The sequence below is a fragment of the Ambystoma mexicanum genome, chromosome 8 (assembly GCF_040938575.1).
Source record: "Ambystoma mexicanum isolate Mex_15411 chromosome 8, UKY_AmexF1_1, whole genome shotgun sequence".
NCBI lineage: Eukaryota > Metazoa > Chordata > Amphibia > Caudata > Ambystomatidae > Ambystoma > Ambystoma mexicanum.
The window spans coordinates 646242392-646267359 of NC_090929.1; the positions used below are offsets into that span (position 1 = coordinate 646242392).

The 24968-nt window shown below is 47.1% G+C and overlaps 1 protein-coding gene across 2 annotated transcripts in view; it reads left to right on the top strand.

Annotated features, from left to right (window-relative positions):
- The window catches only part of TMCO4 (transmembrane and coiled-coil domains 4), a 1142020-nt gene that overhangs the window by 285330 nt on the left and 831722 nt on the right, over positions 1-24968 (top strand). For both annotated transcript variants that reach the window (XM_069610379.1, XM_069610380.1), the window contains one exon: positions 23858-23990. In XM_069610379.1, the coding sequence (XP_069466480.1) occupies positions 23858-23990 (133 nt within the window). The remainder of the gene's footprint in view (positions 1-23857; positions 23991-24968) is intronic.

The following is a 24968-nucleotide window of genomic DNA, read 5'->3' on the forward strand; positions in this document are numbered from 1 at the left end:
AATTGGATACACTTCTAAATTCAACTTTTCTCAGAGGGGATATTGGGCGCAACTTCTAAATGCAATTGGGAACACTTCTAGATTCAACTTTTTTCAGAGAGGCTATTGGGCGCAACTTCTAAATGCAATTGGGAACACTTCTAGATTCAACTTTTCTCAGAGAGGCTATTGGGTGCAACTTCTAAATGCAATCGGGAACACTTCTAGATTCAACTTTTCTCAGAGAGGCTATTGGGTGCAACTTCTAAATGCAATTGGGAACACTTCTAGATTAAACTTTTCTCAGAGAGGCTATTGGGCGCAACTTCTAAATGCAATTGGGTACACTTCAATGCGAATGGTCAGAGCTTCTAAATGCAATTGGGTACACTTCTAATGAAATTGGGTACACTTCTAAATGCAATTGGGTTCACTTCTAAATTCAACTTTCCTCAGAGAGGCTATTGGGCGCAGCTTCTAAATGCAATTGGGTACACTTCTAAGTTCAAGTTTTCTCAGAAAGGCTGTTGGGTGCAACTTCTAGAATGCAATTGGGTACACTTCTAATGCAATTGGGTACACTTCAAAGTCCAACTTTCTCAGAGAGGCTATCGGGCGCAACTTCTAAATGCAATTGGGAACACTTCTTGATTCAACTTTCTCAGAGAGGCTATCGGGCGCAACTTCTAAATGCAATTGGGTACACTTCTAAATGCAATTGGGAACACTTCTAGATTCAACTTTTCACAGCGAGGCTATCGGGCGCAACTTCTAAATGCAATTGGGTACACTTCTAAATGCAATTGGGAACACTTCTAGATTCAACTTTTCTCAGAGAGGCTATTGGGTGCAACTTCTAATGCAAATGGGAACACTTCTAGATTCAACTTTTATCAGAGAGGCTATTGGGTGCAACTTCTAAATGCAATTGGGAACAATTCTAGATTCAACTTTTCTCAGAGAGGCTATTGGGCGCAACTTCTAAATGCAATTGGGAACACTTCTAGATTCAACTTTTCTCAGAGAGGCTATTGGGCGCAACTTCTAAATGCAATTGGGAACACTTCTAGATTCAATTTTTGTCAGAGAGGCTATTGAGCGCAACTTCTAAATGCAATTGGGTACACTTCAATGCAAATGGTCACAGCTTCTAAATGCAATTGGGTACACTTCTAAATGCAATTGGGTACACTTCTAGATTCAGCTTTTCTCAGAGAGGCTATTGGGCGCAACTTCTAAATGCAATTGGGTATACTTCAATGCAAATGGTCACAGCTTCTAAATGCAATTGGGTACACTTCTAAATGCAATTGGGAACACTTCTAGATTCAACTTTTCTCAGAGAGGCTATTGGGCGCAACTTCTACAAACAATTGGGTACACTTCTAAATACAATTGGTTACACTTCTAAATGCAATTGGTTACACTTCTAAATGCAATTGGGTACACTTCTAAATGCAATTGGGTACACTTCTAAATTCAACTTTTGTCAGAGAGGCTATTGGGTGCACATTTAAATCTACTCATACATGTATAGATTAGAGTTTCCAAGTGCAAATATGCTACAGCTATGACTGGTTTACAGTGGTAATGCTTTGTTAGATGCGTGGTTGGGTAGTATGGCGTGAAGTGATTGCCTCAGGCCCTGCCCTTCCCACACTTACTTATTGTTGGCTTCTTGCTTCTCCTGCGGATACCTGCAGATACGGTCAGGAGCTGTCTCTGTATGAGCTGTCCTTTGTCCCAGGGTCCTTAGTCGCAGGGGGCTGCCGGGCAGAGGGCTGCCCTGGGAAGGTCTGTAATGGCTGGTGACTCAGGGCCTGCTAGCCAATCAGGGCACCAATCAGGGCACCAATCAGGGCACGGTGGGTGGGTCTGCTCACGATGCGTACAGATGGAAAGGGACGCTGGAGGTGAGTTGCAGGTGGCTACTTCCTACACAGGAGTTCGGTGGCCTATCAGGGGAGGGGGCGGGCTGGGAGGCGGGAGGAGGGTCGGGAAGGGGAAAGAGAGAGCGAGAGGGGCCGGCAAAAAAACGACGGTGCACGCAGGTGCACGGAGCCTATACAGGGGCTGGAAGGGGACCAAAACAGGGCCCAGAGGGTCTTGAGAATGCTGCACTCACCTCGAGGCGTCCAGATGGAAAGGGGCGCTCGAGGTGAGTTGCAGGAGACTACTTCCTACACAGGAGTTCGGTGGCCTATCAGGGGAGGGGGCGGGCTGGGAGGCGGGAGGAGGGTCGGGAAGGGGAAAGAGAGAGCGAGAGGGGCCGGCAAAAATCGACGGTGCACACAGGTGCACGGAGCCTATACAGGGGCTGGAAGGGGACCAAAACAGGGCCCAGAGGGTCTTGAGAATGCTGCACTCACCTCGAGGCGTCCAGACGGAAAGGGGCGCTCGAGGTGAGTTGCAGGAGGCTCCTTCCTACACAGGAGTTCGGTGGCCTATCAGGGGAGGGGGCGGGCTGGGAGGCGGGAGGAGGGTCGGGAAGGGGAAAGAGAGAGCGAGAGGGGCCGGCAAAGAAACAACGGTGCACGCAGGTGCACGGAGCCTATACAGGGGCTGGAAGGGGACCAAAACAGGGCCCAGAGGGTCTTGAGAATGCTGCACTCACCTTGAGGCGTCCAGATGGAAAGGGGCGCTCGAGGTGAGTTGCAGGAGGCTACTTCCTACACAGGAGTTCGGTGGCCTATCAGGGGAGGGGGCGGGCTGGGAGGCGGGAGGAGGGTCGGGAAGGGGAAAGAGAGAGCGAGAGGGGCCGGCAAAAAAACGACGGTGCACGCAGGTGCACGGAGCCTATACAGGGGCTGGAAGGGGACCAAAACAGGGCCCAGAGGGTCTTGAGAATGCTGCACTCACCTCGAGGCGTCCAGATGGAAAGGGGCGCTCGAGGTGAGTTGCAGGAGGCTACTTCCTACACAGGAGTTCGGTGGCCTATCAGGTGAGGGGGTGGGCTGGGAGGCGGGAGGAGGGTCGGGAAGGGGAAAGAGAGAGCGAGAGGGGCCGGCAAAAAAACGACGGTGCACGCAGGTGCACAGAGCCTATACAGGGGCTGGAAGGGGACCATAACAGGGCCCAGAGGGTCTTGAGAATGCTGCACTCACCTGGAGGCGTCCAGATGGAAAGTTCACCAAGCTCAACTCATCAAGGAGTTCATTAAAGGTTGTGTATCTCTTGGTCTTATTCTTAAGCGGTTACCTTCCAGAGTGACCTCATAATGGATACCTTGCTGGTGGTAAGCTATTGGAGAGGTCTCTGATGCCCAATAGTTGGTTTTGAGCTCTAATAGGTTGTGATCTCTTAAATCCATATTTTTTTTTAACCTTTCTTTATTGTATTAAAACCGTAATCAACACAACACAATAACTCCCCTTCCCCCCCTGCCGCCTCCAGCCCCTCACTCCAACATTATCCTTCCATTCTACCCCAACCAGGAACTGCAAGCACAGTTCTAAATCAATAACCAAGCATATTAAGGGCAACATAAAGTTGGTATATCTTTCTCGTTTTCAGGTCCAAGGCTTACATTTCTCATTTCAGTCCAAGGACAGTCCAGGGGACTCTGCATCTTGCATCCTGTCCCTTTGGTATTGTCTGTAAGGGGACCAGTAATCAAACGGACGGCTGGTGCACGGAAAAGTTGAAGCAACCATAGTTTCCCTTCGTTCACACATGCTCATGCATTCTAACCATCTGGAGAAGGTGGGAGGAGCCGCCCTCCCCCATGTCCTGGCCACCTGATATCTAGCCACAACTGAGGCCATGCCCAACAGCTTCTTTTCAGTATGCGTACCCCCCCCCCAATCAGGGCTAAAAGCCAGAGCTCCGGTAGGTAACTGCGAAAAGATGGCAGCATTTCCGTCATTGCTTCTTCAATCTTTTCCCAATAGGGCCTAATACCAGGACAACTCCAACATATATGAAAAAAATCTGCTTGATCCGCACCACACCTTTTACAAGCTGAATCCCAGTCTGTAAAGAATTTACTAAGTGCCAGTGGGGAATAGTATGCCTGGTGAATGTATTTATAGTGGATCAGCCTGTATCTCGAGTTTAAGGAGACATACCGCGTCTGCAAGCTGATGGATTTCCATTGCTCCTCATTCAGCATTTTCCCCAATGCAGCCTCCCATGTTTTCTTACATCCTACTTCCTGCACAACCCTCTCCTTCCTCACCAACTTATAGACAACAATCTCCCCCCTGACATCGGGTGCACTATATAACCCAGAGCTGGCGATGTTGGCGGGGGCCTAGGAAACTCAGGCCATTTAGCCCTGATAATACCCCTCAGCCTATAATAATGCAATAAGGTTACCGCATCTGTGTCACCTCTAGACCTGAGTTCATCCCACTGTATAAAGCACCCATCTTGAATCAGATCCCCCAAGGTCTGTATCCCCAATGCTTGAAACCGATTTTTAAAGGACCTCTCATGCGTTAGCGGAATCCCCACCACATTATACATCAGTAGCTCTGGGAGGGAATAAGGCATAGACTGCAGTAATTGACACAATCTTTCGCAGGCCCTGCATGTTATCTCCACAGGATGGACTTCATCTCTCGGGACCGCATCCCTCCTACCCCATAGCAGACCCATTAGAGCATCTGGATACGTAAGGGATTTAGCCAACCTTATATGCGGGGACTCTGATCTAGGCGAGTTCCACCCAGCTATATCCTGCACTTGAGCTGCCAGGTAATATAAATATACATCAGGGTATTCCATCCCACCCATCTCATATGGCTGGGCTAGAGTATCATAGGCAATCCTTGGTTGTCTACCCGCCCATACCAGCCTGGTAAACAACCTCCTAATGTGAGTCCAATAGCTAGCTGGGGGCCACACCGGGACATTATTATATATATATAAAAGCTTAGGAACCATCACCATCTTTGCAAGCGCCATACGGGCAGCCTGCGAGATGGGCAGTTGTATCCATGTCTCTACTTTCAATTCTAAATTCTCTAAGGGTACCACATAATTATCCCTATACAGCCGTTCCCTCACCGTGGACACAAAAATCCCCAAATACTTCATACCTTCCGGTTGCGACCGAAACTCATCCCCCACATCCGTTCTCTGAACTACCGTGGTCAATGGGAGAACTTCAGACTTCTCCCAATTTATCCCGAGCCCAGAGAATTCCCCAAACCTGATCACTTCCTGTACCGACGGAGGGAGATTCTGGTGCGGGTGCTTAACATAGAGAAGAACATCGTCAGCATATAATGAGATGACAGAGAGGTGTGAACGCGCGCGTATGCCACGGTGTGCATGCTGCTCTCATATATGACATGCCAAGGGTTCCATCGCTAAAGCAAACCGGGCCGGTGAAAAGGGACACCCCTGCCTAGTTCCGCGCGTGGGATATATCTGCTCAGACATAAACCCATTTGTGTATACTGTGGCTCTCGGGCCGTATATAGCAGTTTGATCCACCTGATGTATATCAAACCCAGGCCTGACCGGCGAAGTACCTCAAAGAGAAAAGTCCACTCAACCGAATCCAACGCCTTTTCAGCGTCCAGAGCCACTGCAATCATTGGTATGCTAGGGTTAACATTATGCATAATGATAAATAGGCGGCGCAGGTTATTTCGAGTAGAACGTCCAGGTACAAACCCGGCCTGATCCGGGAGCACCAGGGCTGGGAGATGTGGGAGAAGTCAATTCACGAGAACCTTATTATCTGTGTTGATAAGTGAGAGTGGTCGATAAGATGTTGGACTGAGGGGGTCTTTACCAGGCTTTGGCAACACGGTTATCAGTGCAGACCTTGTAGATTCCGGAAGGATGCAATTAGCCATGGCACCCTCAAACATTGCGAGAAGATGGGGAATAACCCGGTCCGCATGAGCCTTATATAATTCGGCTGTGATGCCATCCAGCCCCGGCGCCGTACCATTAGGAAGCGATTCTATAGCCCTACGTACCTCCTCCTCTGTAATAGGCTCATTAAGAGCAGCACCCTGTTCAGGATCTAGCCAACCCAATGCCACCTCTTCCAGATAGCGCAGCATAGCATCATGTCCCGGCATAGGCCGAGACGTATATAGCTGCTCATAGTAAGCACGAAATTCTTCATTGACTCCCTCAAGATCTCGCACCCGACTCCCATTCCGATCTACGATTTCCGCTATATGAACAGATGGTCACTCTTTGCGAATGGCCCAGGCCAGTGTCTTACTAGGCAGACCCAATCCCAATACATAATAATTTTCGATTTTGGGATACGAAAAATAATTAACTTATTTGTTTCTTCACAATTGCCCCACAACAAGGGGCACGTGTTTTCCTCAATAAGGTTACAGCTTACGATGAATATTACTGTTTTTTTACTTCATTTTCTTCAATTTCATACTTTCACTTGTTAAGAGTTCATTTGTCAACCAACTGTGACTGTTAACTAACTTATGTTAAAAAAGTTTTTTTCATTACGTATTCTCAATTTTTTAATGATTCTACACCTAATTCGTGTATGTACCATTTAAACCATTGTTTTTACATGCTGTTACATGTTAGACCTTACTTTTGTATATCATTTTCTGTTTCTTTGATATAAAGCTTTTAATTTGCAATTTCCATAATGTTTATGTCTCATTTTGAAGGAATGACTTTAATTTCTGACTGCATGCAATATCTATGAATTATACTAGATATAAAGGTTTTGGGACCGGATGAATAACTTTAATTTATTCACACCCCATACGGGCCAACCTTAGATACACCAGGACTTTGCTTTGTTGTAAACACAGTGTCTTACTAGGCCTATCCCCCTCTACATACTTTGCCGCCTGTATTGGATCTCCCAGATATCTATCTTCCTCACATGCCAACTCTCGCAACCTCTCCCTATTTGCCCTTAATTCGCTGCGCAACTCAGCTGTATCTCGGGCACTCTGCTGCTGCTCACCCCTCCTCATAACCTCCTCCAGTTTTTTTATGGACCGTCTAATGGTTCTTAAAACCCCACCCTCCCTAGAGATACAACACCCTCTTATATAAACCTTAAAGGCCTCCCAAAGCACCCCCGGGTCTGAAACTGAACCTACATAAGTTTGGAAATAAATATCTATATCCTCCCCAATTTCAGCCCTGAACGCTCCATCCCCAAGGGCTGCAGCCCGGAAGCGCCAACGCACTGCAGCAGGAGGTTTAGCCATAAACACAAATCTAACTAATACCGGTGAGTGGTCGGATAATGTTCGAGGCAGAATACTGGCCTCCATGACCGCTCTGAGAACTGATGTGGTGGCCATAACGTAGTCTATTCTAGATGAACTCCCGTGCACCCCTGAGTAAAACGTGTAACCCCTAACATCAGGATGTAACGAGCGCCACACATCATGCAAGTCGTGCATCTGATCGATACTACCCCATGCCTTAGCTGCCTGAGAGACATAGAGCTGGGCCGTCGAAGCCCTATCCATGGACAGCGTAAGGGCTAGATTAAAATTTCCGGCCTAAATTACTTCGTACTGGGTGTATTTATAGAGATGACTGGCACACATGTGGAAGAACTCCGGCGAGTCCACATTCGGAGCATATACATTTACAATCACAAGCCGGCTTCCCAAAACCTCCCCCGCCAGCAGCAGAAACCGCCCATCATCATCCCGCACCTGTGCATGCAACTTAAATTGCAGCGACCTATGTATATAAGTAGCTACTCCTCTAGCATGGGAGGAGAAGGAGGAACCATACCTATGCGTGCCCCAACCTGCAAGATTTGGAGGAGGCACACCCTTCGCTAGATGAGTTTCTTGCAGACACAATATATTCACCCCATGACCCTTACCATAATTGCCTATCAGTCGAATCTTTTTGTGATTAGTAAACCCCCGAACATTCTATGACCTCAATGATACGGTCATTTTACGATCATCCCTCCCGGTGGCCTGTAACACCATACTCACTCACCCAGATCCTACCATGACACCCCCCAAAATGGGCACACCATATACATACTATGCCCTCTTCCAAAGGCTCATGCCTAGGGGCCTCCTCGCCCCTCTGAAGCAAAGTTGGAGTCAACCCACCCTGCACATCCCAACTATAAACCCACTCCATAAACCCCATCCCCCCCCACTCCCACCCACGCCAGAAACAAGAACATACCGGCAGACCTTACCCTCCCCCTTTTCCCCCCACCAACATCTTTTGACACGCTGCAGTGTCTATGGCAACTGGGGTCCTGTAGGCAGCCCAAGAGCTCCATGCAGCAACGACCAATTTATATCACACAACATTCCCCCCGCCACCCATCCACCAAAGATCCCATTTTGGGCAGCTTGTTTCCGTCGCATTTGCAGCACCAGCAGCCTTGGATGTTGGGGCCCGCTCAAGACGGGTGTCGCGGCGAACCGCGCTCCTCCGGCAGATTCCTAGCAAACTGTTCGGCTGCATCTGGCGTAGTGAAGAACACCACCGACCCAATATGTTGCACACGAAGCTTGGCCGGATACATCATTGAGTATTGCAAACCTTTACGCCTCAGAATGGTTTTCGCCGTTTGGAAGTTCGTACTTTGTTCCTGCACAGCTGGACTAAAATCCGGAAACAGCCGTATGGTAGAGCCTCCCCATTTCAGCTCTCCCTTTTCCCGAGCCGCTTTCAGTATGACATCTCTGTCACGGTACCAAAAGATTCTCGCGATAATGGGGTGCTCGGGGGCTCCCGGCGGCGGCCTATTTGCCGACGAACGATGAGCACGGTCCACCATGAACATTTTATTCACGGGGGATTGCCTAGAACTTCCGGCAGCAACTGCTCCACACATTTTTCCATGTTACTTATATCCGTGGATTCTGCAATTCCAAGAATTCTAATGTTATTCCTCCTCGAACGCCCCTCCAAGTCCTCATTCTTGGCTGCGATTTTCTTCACCACCTGCTGCAGATTTGTTACCTCGCATTGAAGTGTTGCAACACTATCCTCCACAGACCCAATCCTCTGTTCTGCCTCCTCCATGCGCCTGCAGAGTTTCTCTATCTGCACCGCAGAGATGTCCACTTTACAGGTAAGGGCGTCAATTTTAACCCCAAGTGTATCTGTGCTTCCCTTCAGCGCCAGTAGGGTTTGGTTTAATGCAGCTATATCCACTTGTTCAGGCATTGGTGACTGCGAACAGACGCCGAGGATTGAGCCTGGTCCACACGGGCAAATTGATCCATCCTCGCCTGCTTCTTCTGGTTGCCCATGTCGCCACCCCCGCACCGGACAAGGCCACCCCCAGTCCCGCAGCTCAACCACCAGCACAGCAGCCAAAAAGTCGCTCAACAACGCTTGGCACCCTTCAAAAGGCATTTGCTGTCTACTTTTCCAAGGGGAGGCGCTCCACGCCGCTAGTATACCAGGTCCATCCAGCACTGTCCAATCTCCCTTCTACAGGTTCACCGAGCCGCTCAGCCCAACTCTAGGGTGAGTGCTGCACCCAGCAAATGTCCATGTAACTGAGTGTGTAGCTTATTGCTGGGAGACAGATGCCAGCTTGTGCCACGTTATGTTCACCTTAGCACTTATCTTGCCCCCTATCAGCAGGCCCCCACCTCACGTTCTTAACTCCTATGCCGTCTCACAAAGCACCCCCTGCAGGGCCCGTGTAGGCTTATCCGATCCACAAGGGGACTCTCAAGGAGTAAGTCCAAATCAAAAACTGTCGTTACCAAATCCTGTAAATGAGTAACAACATGTGCATAGCACAACCTCTCTGCGGGCCTCTTTCTGTGACTTCACGCCGAGTCTATAGGCGGTGACAGGCCATATCCTTCGTCCCCAAGATCCAGAGTCCGGGCAGCACTGAGGGCGAAGAGATCCCACGCGCGGGTGAAGGCGAGCAGAACGAAAGCAAGGGGACCTCCGGGGGGTGGGGCGGGCGGCCACGCTCGAGGATAGCCGGCCCGCTCTGGCCGGCGCACCACCCGCAGAGGACACCGTCACCCTCCTCCACCGGGCTGGACCCGCCGCCGCCTGCCGGCAGCCAACCACCAGAGGGGCGGTCGTGCCAACCAGCCCCACCAAGGCCGCCCGACCAATATAGCCGCCTCACAGCTTACCCCGCACCCGCTCACGGGTCCCCCGTTCGCCGCACCGCAGGTCCCGCTCCACAACCTCAAGGCACCGCTCCGCAGCCTCTCCCTCTCTCCAATCCACACCAGTCCATAGGATCCTGGAGACCCGGGTCCACTCTCCGACGGGGCGACGACTCCTCCCTCCACTCGCCACTCAGTAACTTCACACCTCCCCGGCAGCAATCCGCCCCAATGTTTCGACCGCTGGTGCCTAACCAAGTCGCTGCCACTGTCCCGTACTTATTAGGGAGCTAGGGCCAGAGGGATAGGATATTAAAGTCAGGATTTTCAATGTCGTTGCCGGAGCTTTTCAGGCAGCGGCCATCTTGGTCTGCCGCCCAACAGCACCCATATATCCGTATTTTTAACGTTTAAAGTTGAGAGGTTTCGAAACAGTCCTTCAGTGGCAAAAATGTAATCCAGTATAATCCCTTGAGCCCCCCGTTGCCATGTTTTGACTGCCGGTTTGTCGCCCTCGATTTTTCCGTTTGCCATATGGATGTTTCTCTCCGAAAGTTCTTTTTCAAAGTCAAGGCCTCTTTTCGCATTATCAGATGCATTTAGGGGTAATGATAGTAATTTGCGACCTTGTTTGTCGAAGCACTCCATGTTCATGTCCCCACACAGGAGGACCTCCAGGTTGACCCATTCCGCCCTTGCGTTGTCAATATGCCTTAATATTGAGTCGCTGAAGCTTTGTCCCGACCCCTGGCCGGACCTCCAGTATATGTTACTGATGGCGTCCTGCATTTACTTGGTTCCTCTCTCACGTTTGCGCATGCGCCCCATGCAGGGGTGGCTAAACAGCCAATGGTATCAGTCCAGCGGACTATGGGACGATCTAATGGTTGTCTCGTGGCCCTTGTTCTCTCTCTGAGGGAATACCTCTTGAAGGGGAAAACCTTCACCACCCCCGCAGTAGAAGCCACTCTCACGACGGACGCATCTCTCACGGGGTGGGTGACTCACCTTCTTCAACAGACGGCGCATGGGGTTTGGCCCCCAGTGGTAGCTTCCAACCACATAAACCTGTTGGAGCTAGTAGAGGTGTTCAAAGCACTGAAAGCCTTTTGGATGCAGCTACAGGGAAAGACAGTAATGGTCCTCACGGACAGCACCACAACCATGTACTACCTGAACAAGCAGGGGGACACTCATTCTCCAGGGTTGTCCAAACAATATCAGAACATTTGGAAGTGGGCTCTCAAACACAAGATGTTTCTATTGTCTCAACACGTTCCAGGGGAACTCAATCTTCTGGCAGACGTGCTCAGCCGAGACTTCCCATTGTCCTTAGAGTACAAATGGCGACTACACGAAGACACCGTCTCCAACGTTTTCGCAGAATGGGGTTTCCCAGAGTTCAACTTGTTCGCAACTCTGGAGAACCCACAATGCACAGATTACGCCTCCAGGTACCCTCAGAACCAATATAAGGTGAACAGTCTCTGGATTACATGGTCAGGGAGATTTGTTTACGCTTTTCCCCCAACTCTCCTACTCAACAAGATTGTGCACAAGATGCACCAGGAATGAGTTATCATGGTTTTGGTGGCCCCATTAAGGGCTCGCCAACCCTGGTTCTCCCATCTGATGGAAATGTCTCTCGTTCCTCCGATGAAACGGCCTTGCCCTTACAACATGTTGTCTCAGGACAGGGGGAAACGCTCCATCCATGCCCGCAAACACTCAATTTAGCGGCCTGGCTCCTGAAATCTTAGAGTTTGGACACCTCCAGCTTCCTCAGAGATGCATGGATGTACTCAAAGAAGAAAGGAAACCTAACACCAGACATTGCTACTCCAATAAATGGAAATGCTTTGTCCTATGGTGTAATAGCAAGGGCATCAATCCCATTGACTGTTCCCCTGCACATATTGTGTTATACCTGACTCACCTGCTGGACTCAGGTCTGGTATTGAATTCCCTGAAGGTTCACTTAGCTGCAGTTTCAGCCTACACTACGTCCCAGCCGAAAGTGTCATGGTGGAAGATCCCAGTAATTAAAGTTTTTATGGAAGGGGTTAAGAGAATGTATCCTCCCATTTCCAACCGGGCTCTTATGGGGTCTCCATTTGAACCTATGCACAAAACAAGCCTAAAAGCACACACTTACAAGACAGCCTTCCTACTGGCAAAAACTTCCATACGAAGAGTTAGTGAACTACAGTCCCTTTCTATTCTAGATCCTTTTGTCACAATTCACAGAGATAAGGTGGTTCTGCACACTCACCGAAGGTGTGCGCCTGTATTCATTTCAAAGTTCCATGTGAACCAGTCTGTAGAACTGCATACATTCTTCCAGAACCCTACCAACGTGGCAGAAAGAAGCCTACACATAATAGATGTGCGCAGGGCAGTCATGTACTATCTGGAAAGAATTAAACCACTAAGGGAAACAAACCAGTTTTTCATTTCAGTGGCAGCTGGTAGAGAAGGGGACCCTGTCTCTAAATCCGTGTAGGAATCAAGAGTCGGACCAAGTGGTTAGTTGCTGAAATAGTGCTTTATTCTTGAAACCTAACCAAATGAAATTATAGTCAATTGTTTTTTTGTGGCTGAGAGTTACTTCACTTCTCTGGCCGCTTCCCAGGAATATAACCTTCCTTCCTAAGCCTCTTGGGTGTCCGGATAGGCCCACCAGTCGTTCCTTCGCTCTTCGCCCTCTCCGTATGACTAGAAAAGGAAACAACAACACGTTGATCAGCTCCCGGTCTTTTATATGTTGTGAGTGACTTGTTTCCCCACCAATAGGGTCCTTCCCCGTCTATCTGGCTTTCTATTGGTTGTTCCTGCCAAATCCCGCCTCCTTTAAAGGCCGCCGTCTGGGGTTGTCTTTCCTGATTCTCCCGCCTGCCAGGGGAGTCCCGTCCACCTTCCCATGTGTGCACCGAGGCCCCTCCTTCCCCCTGCATGGGTGTCCCCGCTCGCCCGCTCCCGCCGAGCGAACTGCCTCGGCAGAGCGGCCCGCTCCGTCTGGCAAGCCGTCTTTCTCTTCTTGCCTGCTCCGGCGGCGAGAGGAACACGCCGGGGTGCGCGCGTCTCCGCACCGCGGCCGGCCGCGGCTCCCGCGTCCTCGGCGTCTCCAGTCCCGAGCCCCGGACAGCACCCGCGACGGCCGCCACGGCGAACCAAGGTAAGGGCTGGGCAGCTTCGTGGTCCACTGCCAGTACTCCACGTTCTCCCATTTCCCCTCGCCTGACGGGACCTACCACACAATCCGCCATCTCTGAATGGATTGTCTACTGCATCACACTCTGCTACCCTCTTGCCAAGAGAGAACTGCCTTCAAGCCTGGAGCACACTCTATTCGGGGCACGAGGCCTTCCTTATCATTCATTGCAAATGTTCCTCTCGAGTCCATTTGCAAATCGGCAACCTGGAGTTCTGTACACACCTTTACAAAACACTATTGCCTAGACACTCACTCTAGGTCTGATTCTCAGGTGGGACAAGCAGTACTAAGACATCTTTTCACTACTGTTCCTGCTCACATTCCACCTCCAACTCAGAGTACTACTCGCTAGTCTATGCACAGCATGTGATTCTAAGCAGATTAACAAGCATCAGAAGACATGCATTACTTAACGAAATAGCATTTCTGATGATTGTATCTGCTTAGATTAACATGCGCCCACCCTTCCTCCCCGCTTGGATGGAAGGAACATAGACGTCTTACTACTTGTCTCTTTCTGTACTCGCTCACGATAGTCATAAGGCTCCCGCACAGCAGAAAAAATACAATTGGAGGGACCTCGACGCGTGAGGGTTTATGGGTACACTAAAGGTCACGTTACGGATAGTGTTACAGACACGCCTATTCCGACGTCCCCTTTTGATCCTCGAAAGACAAGATGGAATACTCTGCGGTTACCACTAGATGTCAGACTATATGCACAGCATGTGAATCTAAGCAGATAAAATCATCAGAAATGCTGTTACGTAAGTAATGCATGTCATATTGTAATTCACTTTTGTTGAAAGGATTGTACTGTATTATGTGAGATCTTTGTTAAGCTTATGGTTTACCAATAAAGCTTGGATTAGAGTTCACTTACCATCATGTATGGTTCAATGTTCTCATGGAGTTTTTCTTTTGGTAGGGAAGCAGGGGTTACAGTGCACTATTCATTATATTATCCACCCCTACCCCCAATACAAAGACAGCAATGTCAGATTACCTCTCCTGGGGACATCAGTGCCAATGTTGGGGGTGAGATCTCCTATTCCCTATTACTGCTAATTGTACTTTTAAAATGTACCTTTGGAAAAGGAGGGAGTTTGCAGTGGAGTGTAAGGCCAGTCTGGTTCCCCACTACTAAGATCCAAAGGGATTTCCTTTTATCACTGTCTGAGGATGTTCTGCGGCTGGTATATTGTTGAAAAACAAATGTTGGGGTATTAGAATTGTGCCCCTTTTCTTGTGAATGAACCCTATTGGACCTCTACTAATTCTGTTTTCTTTATTTTTATGTCAGGCCAAATTGGAATCTTTAGGTGTCTTGTTGTGTAAACGTTTGAATATTTTGGAACCTTAGCCCAGCTGTGTTGTTGAAACCATGATGCTCATTTTATGCATTTACCACACTCTTGCCTTATTTCTCTGGCATTACTTTGTCTGTATGGCACAAATGATCACATGATTGATGTGCTCCATGCCTTCGATATCACTGTTTTATTTTAGAGCACATTAGCTGGCATACATGGAGAGCTCTGTAGTCCTTATGTACTGTTTGTAAACTGAGCAGTAACCTGCATTGGCCCACAGGTCATCATCCTTTGTGTCTTATATCTTGCTGAGTGTATCCTGCCCTGGCTTGTAAGTCTTCTTCCTGTATCTCTTTCAACTTTATATAACATCTCAGTTTTAGTATCAAGAAAGAACCATTTGTGTACGCCAAGCCAGAACTCATTCGACACTCTGGGTCCTTGTTAAACTACACATTATTTCTGCCACAAATGTGTAAAACCATATTAAATCCTAAATAAATAAAATAATGACGTTTTAATGGAACACATACTTTTTCTTTCTTTTTGTATGTAGCTTACTATTTGTGCTCATTGTGCTTTTTGGAGCATGCTCTGTAGAGGTCCATACAACTAGTGTTATATCCTATTCCTCTGAGAATGATGATGTCATCTGTTCTGATTTGGTGTACGGTGACTACTCGAAAACACCTGTCAAGGTTCGTTTCACTGGGACCTTTTATAGGAACTGATCGCCGGGTTAAAATAAAGGACCTGGTAACGTGTCTTTACGTATGAGGATGTTTGAATGCCGTAAGAAGAGCAAAGGATTAGTTTCTGTGTGTCCATGATATGACTTGATGACTGCCTGTGCGCAGTGCTGTCAGGTGATGTAGGTGCCAGAGGCGCACTGGGAGCCATTGTGCCGTGATCAACAAAAGGATTGCAACTGAAGTTCAATGCACCAAAGGGAGTGAGAAACATGTAGCAAAGGTGAGGAAATAAGGGCTCCAGACAGCAGTGATGAAGAAACAGTAATTTATTTCATTACAGCGACAGCGGCCTATGAGAGCCGAGTGCCAACATGGCTCTCTCCCTGCAGTCTCTACTGTCTCTCATCCACATTCTTAGAATAACATTCTTAGAACTTAATGAGCTCATAGTGCAGCTCAATGTTTAACTAGGATCTGGTAATACATTTTTATGAACTTGTTTTAACTTACAGTTACATCATAACACATCTCATCCCTTATGTGCATACAGCTGTTTACTCCACATAATAATCCTTAAACCACCCGGGTTTGTTCTTGACTCTATTTGAATGTGTCTCTGCTGCAGACCTTGAGTTGTTGTCATCCTTGGAGCCCTTATTTATGACACTAGAGTCACTGATACTGTTATTAGCAAATTCACCATTGTCATGTTCACCATTGTCATGTTTATCATGTGCATTGTCCTTCATGCATTCTGGACATTTCACAATTCTGGACATTGACCAACACTCCCCCCCTTCTACAATTACTACATTGTTTCTTACCGCAGATATTTTTCTTGGGACCAATGTATTTGCTTTCTACACATTTGGGAGTGAATCTAGGGTTCTTTATGAGAATACAATCTCCCACTTTCCAGGTATTACTTTTGACACTCTTGTCCTCATCAAATCTTTCTTTGTACACATCCTGTGCTTCTTTGATGAGAGTCATAATTCTCTCGCGATCAATGTTGGAACTCTTGGCTAAGTCCATCCACCCTGGACATAGTTTTGTTCCAGGTTGTCTCCCTTTCAATGACATGAACGGAGATACATTTGTAACTGAGTGTGGTGTGGTACAGTAGTTCCATATCATTTCTCTTACTACACCAAACCATCTTAGATTAGAAGCCATGGCCAATTGCAAACCACCCTTTATGAACCTATTGGCTCTCTCAACGAGGCCGTTGGCCCTTGGATGATATAAAGCAGTTCTAGTGTGTTTGATGCAAAATTTCTTCAAGAAAGTTAACATCCTTTCAGAACAGAATTGTACTCCGTTATCAGTGATTAATTCTGTCGGGAAACCCTCCCTGTAAAACACTTCCTTGAAGAATAACACCATCTCTGCAGTGGTTGCCTCACGTAAAGCCTTCCATTCAATCCATTTGGAATGGTAGTCTACTAACACAACAATGTATTTATACCCATTGTCAAGGTTTTGTAATGGTCCCATCAAATCAACTGCAACTTTCTGCCATGGTTCACTCGGTACTTTGACAGGAATTATTGGTACTTCTCTAACCATCTTGGTCTTGTCACTCTTACCACACTCTCTACAACCCCTAACACACTTCTCTGCATCGCTGTCAATCCCGGGCCACCAGAAATATTGCTGCAAATATCTCTTTGTCCCTCCCATGCCCAGGTGACCTTGATGTGCTATATTCACTAAATGAGATCTGACTCCACTTGGGGGTATTATCCTATTTCCTTTTCTAAGTTTACATCCGTCCTCAGACATACTTAACTCGTCCTTCACACCAAAATATCTGTCAAACTCTTTTCCCACAATATTCTTGTGAGGCCATCCTTCTCTGGTCCAAATCATAACTTGATTCAATATTAAATCCTCCTCACCAGCACTTATCCACATCTCTTTATCAATGGCATCATGCTCAATTTCTGCAATGCTCACATCTTTAAATTCAGGTGCTCCCTCCAATTCACCATCACACACAGGTAATCTGGATAAACAATCTGGTACCACATTCTCCCTCCCGGGAATGTAACACACCTTGAAATTATAACCCAAGAGTTCTACCATCCACCTCGAAACTCTTGGAGACCCTTTGGCCCACTCAGAACCTTTCATCAATTGAACCAAAGGCTTGTGATCTGATCTGACAATAAAAGGTCGACCCCATAGAAAGAACTTGAAGTGTGTGACTGCCCAAAATACTGCTAGTGCCTCTCTTTCAATGACCGAGTATTTTTTTTCTGCTCCTCTAAGTGGCCTGGATGCAAATGCAATTGTGTATTCAGTTTTACCTGAGTCAAACTGAGTCAAAACTGCTCCTAAGCCAAGGGTACTAGCATCAACTGAAAGCAACGTTTTCCTGCCAAACATGAATCCACTTAAGGATGGGGCCTTGACTATACAATCTTTGATTTGCAAGAATGCTTCCTGACACTCTTTGGACCATGTGTACTTCACGTTCTTTTTTAGTAACTCCCTCAATGGAGATGAGATGGATGCAAAGCCATTCACAAATTTATGGTAATATTCCGCTAGTCCCATGAAAGAACGTTGTTGGTCGTTGTCTTGGGGCTGAGGAGTATTACTAATGCTTTCTATGAGTGACTTTTTGGGAGAAATACCTTCTTTCAAAACTTTGTGTCCCAGATACTCCACTTCCTCAACACTTATTTTACATTTGCTTCTTTGGACCGTTAACCCAGCCTCTTTCAGTCTGCATAGTACTGCCCTAAGTACTCTGTCATGCTCATGCTCATTACTTGCAAAAATCAGAATGTCATCTTGAAACACCTTAACATTTTCCAACCCTTTTAACACTTCCTCCATCACCTTTTGGAACACAGATGCGGCCGAGGCCAACCCAAATGGCATGCGATTGTATTTATAAGTGCCTTCAGGTGTGATAAAGGCAGTGAGATGTTGCGATTCTCGGGAAAGGGGAACTTAGTGATAGGCAGCAGAGAGATCAATGACAGAGAACAATTTGGGTTCGCCAAGAGTGGAGAGTGTCTCGGAAATGTTGGGTAGGGGATGTCTCTCCACCAGAATATTGTGATTAAGACTGCGCAAATCTACACACACTCTTAATTTACCATTATTTTTGGCCACTAAAACAATGGGGGACAACCACTCTGTGGCCTCAACAGGTTCAATGACACCCTTATCTACTAAGTTATTGAGTTCACTGCGTAGTTGCGCTCTCATGTTTAACGGCACATGTCTCACTTTATGAACAATAGGCTGAGATTCTTTCTTTAGTCTAATATGGTGTTCGAAGTTCTTGAGTCTGCCCAGACCTTCGGTGAAGACCTCTGGGAACTCTCTTGACCACATATCATCAATCTCGGCAATGGTGACAGGCTCAGTGGCGCTAGCTTGCACCCTGACTCTCAACTTCCTTTGTTCCTCCCAACCTAAAAGGGAGGCTCCCTTTCTTGCAACCAAAATGTCAGCTATGCATTCTCCACCTCTGTATTGCACACTTGCAGTAAACTGTCCCAGCATCTCAATAGGGGATTCCGCATAGCCGCAGGGCCGAATTCTTGGTGGATCCAGCATTGATTCATCTTTTTTTAGAACATCTTTAAATGTCTCTTTAGAAATGATGGTCCATGGGGAACATGTGTCAACTTTCATGAGTATTTCTTGACCATCAATTACAAAAACATCTGTTGGACCTTTGCTGTCTCCTCCTCCAATGGTCGAAATCTCGAAGACATGTCTGGGGTTGTCTTGCGAGGAGTACACCTCCTGTATGTTGTAAGCTGAGTGAGCACCTTCTTCTTGGTTGTCTCTGGTTTCTAACAGATTTATTGATGACCTCTTGCATACATTAGCGAAATGTCCTCTGGTCCTACACTTGAAACATTCAGCATTCCTTGCTGGGCACGAAGGGTAATTCGGACCATGCTTGACACTGCCACATCTGATACACTTCGCACCCCATGTTCCTTTCCTGCTTGTATTGACATTAAGTCTCTTCCTGTGATCAACTGCGCACACAGCTTGGGTACTCTGTTTGTCAGACTTCAGTTCTTTGACATATTGTGAGGTTTGTTCTATGCTTCTGGCTAGGTCCACTGCTTCATCCAACTTCATGTCTTTTGCCAACAATTTCTCCTGTATCCTAATATTATTTGTGCACCTCACTAACTGACCTCTAATTAACGAGTCAGATAGATGTTCGAATTCACAGGAGTGGCTTAATGTTCTTAATGAGGCTATGTACGATTCCACGGATTCTGAGGACTCCTGCGTACGCTGAAAGAACTTGTGCCTCTCGAATGTAACATTTTTCTTAGGCTCAAAATGATCCTTGAGTTCTTTAATCGCAAGGGCATATTCATCTGTGTCCTCCGCTTCACCAGCTTGTGCACTGCCTAACCCATCAAACACTGCACGGCCTTCCACACCAAGATTGTGAAGTAATAATGCGTTTTTTTGCGAGTTGAGCTGAATCTCTCTCCTCCCATTGCCACCAGGTAGTTTTCAAACATGTCTTTCCACCGTGCCCACCTAACTTGGGGGCATCCAGGTTCATTCAAAAATGACATTGGCGGAGGTTTTGAAGCTGCCATGTCTTAAGCGGTAAAAAGGTGGTAAAGAGTGGACTTGCTGGATGCAACCAATAGACTCTGGATCAGTTCAAGTATGCCCAGTGAATGCACAGACTGAGCAGTGACAGTGCTGTGCTATTCAGACAAAGGGATCAGTCTTGTATGAGTACAATCCCTTGTGTATGATGTCACAATCCTCCTTACATCAGTCTGCATTGGAACATTATGGCTGCTCATCCACAGAATGGATACATTTCATAATGGCTGGCTCCTGAAACTAGCCAGAACTGCATGGGCAGGTTGCTCAGGAACGATAATGTCAATGCTAGGGATCCTTGAAAGTAAACACTGTTGCTTTGAGACAGAGTCAATACAGTAATGGGCAAGGCAAGATTACCCCCCAGGGGACGCGCCTGCTGACCTGTTGTTCCGCTCCTCCTGACCTTCCTGCAGCGTCCGCTGTCGCACGGGAGTGTGGAATAATGCAGGCCGCGCTATGACGAGACTTCAAAGGTGTAGGGAGACACTGCTGAGAGCCATCCTCGTCGCCAATGAGGAAATAAGGGCTCCAGGCAGCAGTGATGAAGAAACAGTAATTTATTTCATTACAGCGACAGCGGCCTATGAGAGCCGAGTGCCAACATGGCTCTCTCCCTGCAGTCTCTACTGTCTCTCATCCACATTCTTAGAATAACATTCTTAGAACTTAATGAGCTCATAGTGCAGCTCAATGTTTAACTAGGATCTGGTAATACATTTTTATGAACTTGTTTTAACTTACACTTACATCATAACAGAAGGGTGTAGGGCGAAGGGTATGGGCCCACCTTATGTCGCGCAATAGCATTTATATCAACAGTGTTCTATTGTTATTTAAATGTGCACGTTTACTGATCGTTGCCTTCACAGCATGACTGTGCTGCCTCGAGAATGTGTAAAGGATGTTGACAACCTTTTAATACTTCAAGGATTTCAATTATCTTGTAACACTTTTCAGGATTTGAAGGGTAGTGCTTTTTCACCAGCAATGGACTAGGGTCACTGATTCTATGTGAAGACCGGAGGCGAGCATTATGCTTTTACTCTTTAATGCCACTTCTCATAGCAGCTTTTTTCAAAACTTTACAGTTACAACAAATACAATTTCTTTTTTCTTTTCTTCTTTCAACAAAATCAGAAAAAACAGTCCACAAAACTACCCTCATCTACGACTACCAATCCCCACAAGTCCCCAGTGATCCTGTAGTTTTGACCTCAGTTCAAACACCAATCCTGGACCAGCACTGTCCTTGCATCACATCCTGCCCGAACGCCTTCCTCTTTCTTTGCTGCTTCTATAAAGAGGAAAGGACCTGATGTTTTCCCCCGGTCACGTGACGTGGCGAGCATCACGCATGCACAAGCCATATTTAAAACGAGATTGAATTGATTATCAAGAACAAAGTGTTCTTTGTCCACACGGCCTCCCGGAAGAGGGGCATAAGCGCACAGCTTCTTTCCTTCAGCAGCCCTCTGCACAGGCAACCCAAGCACAGCATAAGAAAAGTAAAAAAAAATAATAATAAAAGAAGACATTTCACAGTATTAGGTCCCTTAAAGCAGGAAGAGAGAGCTCAGTCCTGGAGAAGGAACGTCACAGTACTCGCATAAGAAGCAGCACATAAGGGTGTGGACAAGACCCGGAAGTCCTCCTAGAGGAGTAGAAGGTGGACAGCGCCAGCAAAGGACCCAGGAGTCCAGAGGAAGGGGACGACATGGATGACATGTTTGATCCTGATAGTATTAGACACCCAAAGTCTACGAAATGGCTGCCGTCCCCAAGGGTGGCCCAGTATATGACACAGCGGATTTGCAAGCCCCTGGAGAGGGAAGTGCGCTTCAGATTGAGGGCAGAGTATCCCAGGTCGGAGCTCCCCGGTAAGATCATGGAGACTCCAGAACTGGACGCCAAGATGGTCACTTTTGTGACTAAGGCCATGAGTCAGGAGGGGAGTTGACCGTGCCTGGAAGTCCTGTCAGGACAAAGTTCTTGATGTGGCAGGGCCCCTCGTGAAAATCATGGACCTGGCGGAAAGGTCCAGGGATACCAGAGAACCGGCAGATCCACAAACGCTGGCCAAATGGCCGCACGGGGCCATTTGCTTTTTAGACAACGCCAGTTGTGTGCTGTCAGCGGAGAGACGCCGCAGTCTTTTGCTGAAGATTGACAGTAAGTTAGGAGACCTCGCAAATTACGAAGCAGGTGAGGCGGAGAAGGGCATGTTATTTGGAGAGGTGTTCGTCAAGGAGATGTCCCGATTTTGTCAGAACATACACAGTACTTGAGAAGGCCAATCATCCATCCACAAAATATTCTCTGGGCGTGTTTTCGCTGGGACTGGTCACCATAGAGGCCGCGCAGGCTGTCGTTCCTTCGCAAGACGGACTCAGGTGCCCAGGACGCAGTACTGGGAGAACCTGCAACAGAACACCTTCTTCCCCGCAAGAGGGAGAGGTCTCTTTGGAAGAAGAGGCAGAGGACATTTCTGACAGCACAATGCAGCCGGCGGTAAGTGCACAGAGCAAAGGGTACCCCAGGTTGGGGGCGACTGCTTTGCATGTAAGCAAGTGGCGCGCCATATCAATCAGATGCCTGGGTGTTACAGGCCATAGTAGGCTTGAATTTAGAGTTCGTGGGTTCCCCACAGCAGACCCGCATTCCGAAAAGTATTCAGAGGTCAAGGGACGAGGAGTTGCTCCTCGAGAAGGAGCTTCTAGCGCTAGTGCAACTTTATGATATGGACCCGTACTTCCTTGGCAAGTAGGAGTTGTGACAAGCTGCTGGTGATTGTAACAGACCAATATTACTATCCAGGGCCATAGAATCTGGTCATTTAACTACACACATTGCCGCTGGGCGATATGAACATGTCCCTGTGCCTAGGCTTTTCTGGCTCTGACTTACCCACTGTGAATGGCCATGTGTGTGGACCACACAGGCACATCGGCAAAACTGCTGAAATCAGGACATGTGTTCCCCCTATCTAAACAGAAGCTAAGCAGGCATAAGTACATTTTGTTCCTTCAAGGCAGGCTAGATTCTGAAGGATATCACCCTTTTCAACTATTGCTTTTACTTTTTGAAGCTCTAGCCCTGGGAGGAACAGCCCAGCCAGCCTGGGTGGCAATTGCCACCTTGCCTCCCTTCCCAGTCTGTCCATGGTGGATGGTCAAGGACCGGATACACCTCTAGCCTGCTTATTAGCAGTGTTTGAAGATGGGGGTATCACTGCACAAAGACTCTTGGGGATGGCATTGAATGTGGCAAGGTCACTGACATCAGCGGCTTCGAGCAGGGGCGCAGGTCTAATTGTGAAGCATTAGAAACACGATAGGCGGACTCCACTGAGAATATGCCTGTTGACGCTAGATGCCTCGAATACACAGTATATGTAGGCCATGCGCTCCCTGGAGGGGAATACTGAACGATTGGTGATATTGGCTCTCCAAAATGTAATTCGGGTATTGTTATTTTTCCTCTGTGTCATAGAAAATGGCGGGGATTGATGGGGGGTAGGAGAAGGAAGAATGTCTTGATGTATGGCGGACTGGGATCATTGCAATTATGATGACCAATATGTATTGCTGTGCTGTTATTTGGTTACTGTTTTGTTATGGATTAATGGCAAAATAAAAAATAGACATTACAACAAAAAATCCTTCATTTGTTAACGGGAAATCTACCTTTGTGTTAGGCCATGTTATTGCTATTGACGTTCTTGAATGAGAAGTATTGCAACATTTCTACCTGTTTTGTCCACTATGCCATTTGTTATGCTGTGACACAAGTACATAGTTTTCTGTTATAGCTCACTTCATATTTTTTAACATTTACTATCTTTAAGCATGGTAGCTAGTTTTACTTACATTAGTAATGTTTAGACTTTGCTACTGTGATATGTAAACAGTGTACTGATGTAATGTTACACAATAGATGTGTTCATGTGAGTTAGTAAAATTCACTTTTTATTAAAGGAAATGATTATTAATCTCAACTTTTCATGTACAGGGTATTATGACGCCCGTGCGCGTGTGTTGATTACACACATTACACGATTGCTGTGCATTCCTGAGGAAGAAATGGAGGTTTTTGAAGAATCGCTGACGGAGAGCTTGAGGGAAAATAAGGAGAAGCCATCTGAGTAAGTGCTTAAAGAGGAAATATCACATTTCAATACATTTCTCCTCATCCCACACTTCTTCTATTGTCAAACGTCCCAAACTCATCCTGCATGTGTCTTAATGCTGAAGCCATGACATCTCGCTGTTCTTTGTTCCTGATGTCTCCTCCTTCACCTGCCTCAATAAATAATGTAAACCCTTGCTCCAAGTTACCACATCCTTGGATCATCCCCTGATTATCCCTCCATGCCAACATGAGTGACTATGTATCCATACACTCCCTTTATGTCAATCTCATTGGCTCAATTTTCAAATCCCCAGTGGTAATGCCCATAGCACCCACCCAGCCCCTTGTGCACGGGTCTCTGTCCCCATATCACTCTTTCCCTTCATGCCCATGTTAGTAGTCACCTAGATGTTAGTCCCCATGCTTGGCATGCAAGCTGCAGGATACATGAATTAGGGGGTCATGTCCAACCAGTCTTGGAAGGATGTGGCATTTTAGCAAAGCCTCACTCTTGAAGGTAACTGTTCTGAAGTCATTGTGGATTGCCACAGAAGTTCATTTATTTCCAAACTTTCCGAATGCTGGTTTTGGGCCTCCAGTATTTAAAGAGAGATGCGGATTGGGAAGCTGGTTTCAGCCCTGATGACAATGAATTTGAAAGTCCTGCTATTCTAGTCCAAGAGCATTGTTTTCAAAATGTACTTAACACATCTTGGCGCAAATATACCTTGATTAGATAGTAGATAAGGCAGTAAGCCAGATGAGAAAACAGCTCCTTTTATGAGCATGGCTGAACAGACATCAATTCCAGGATCCGGCCATGCATAGTTTGGGGAGGAATACAGTCTGATTGTAGTGCTCAGTATGATTACTTGAGGATGTAGGTAGACAGAACCTCCATGTACAAAGATGTTGCACCCCAAAAATTATAGAACTTTAACCAACCAGGCTGCATTCATACAATCAGGGAGTTGAGGCATGCTTTGAAAAG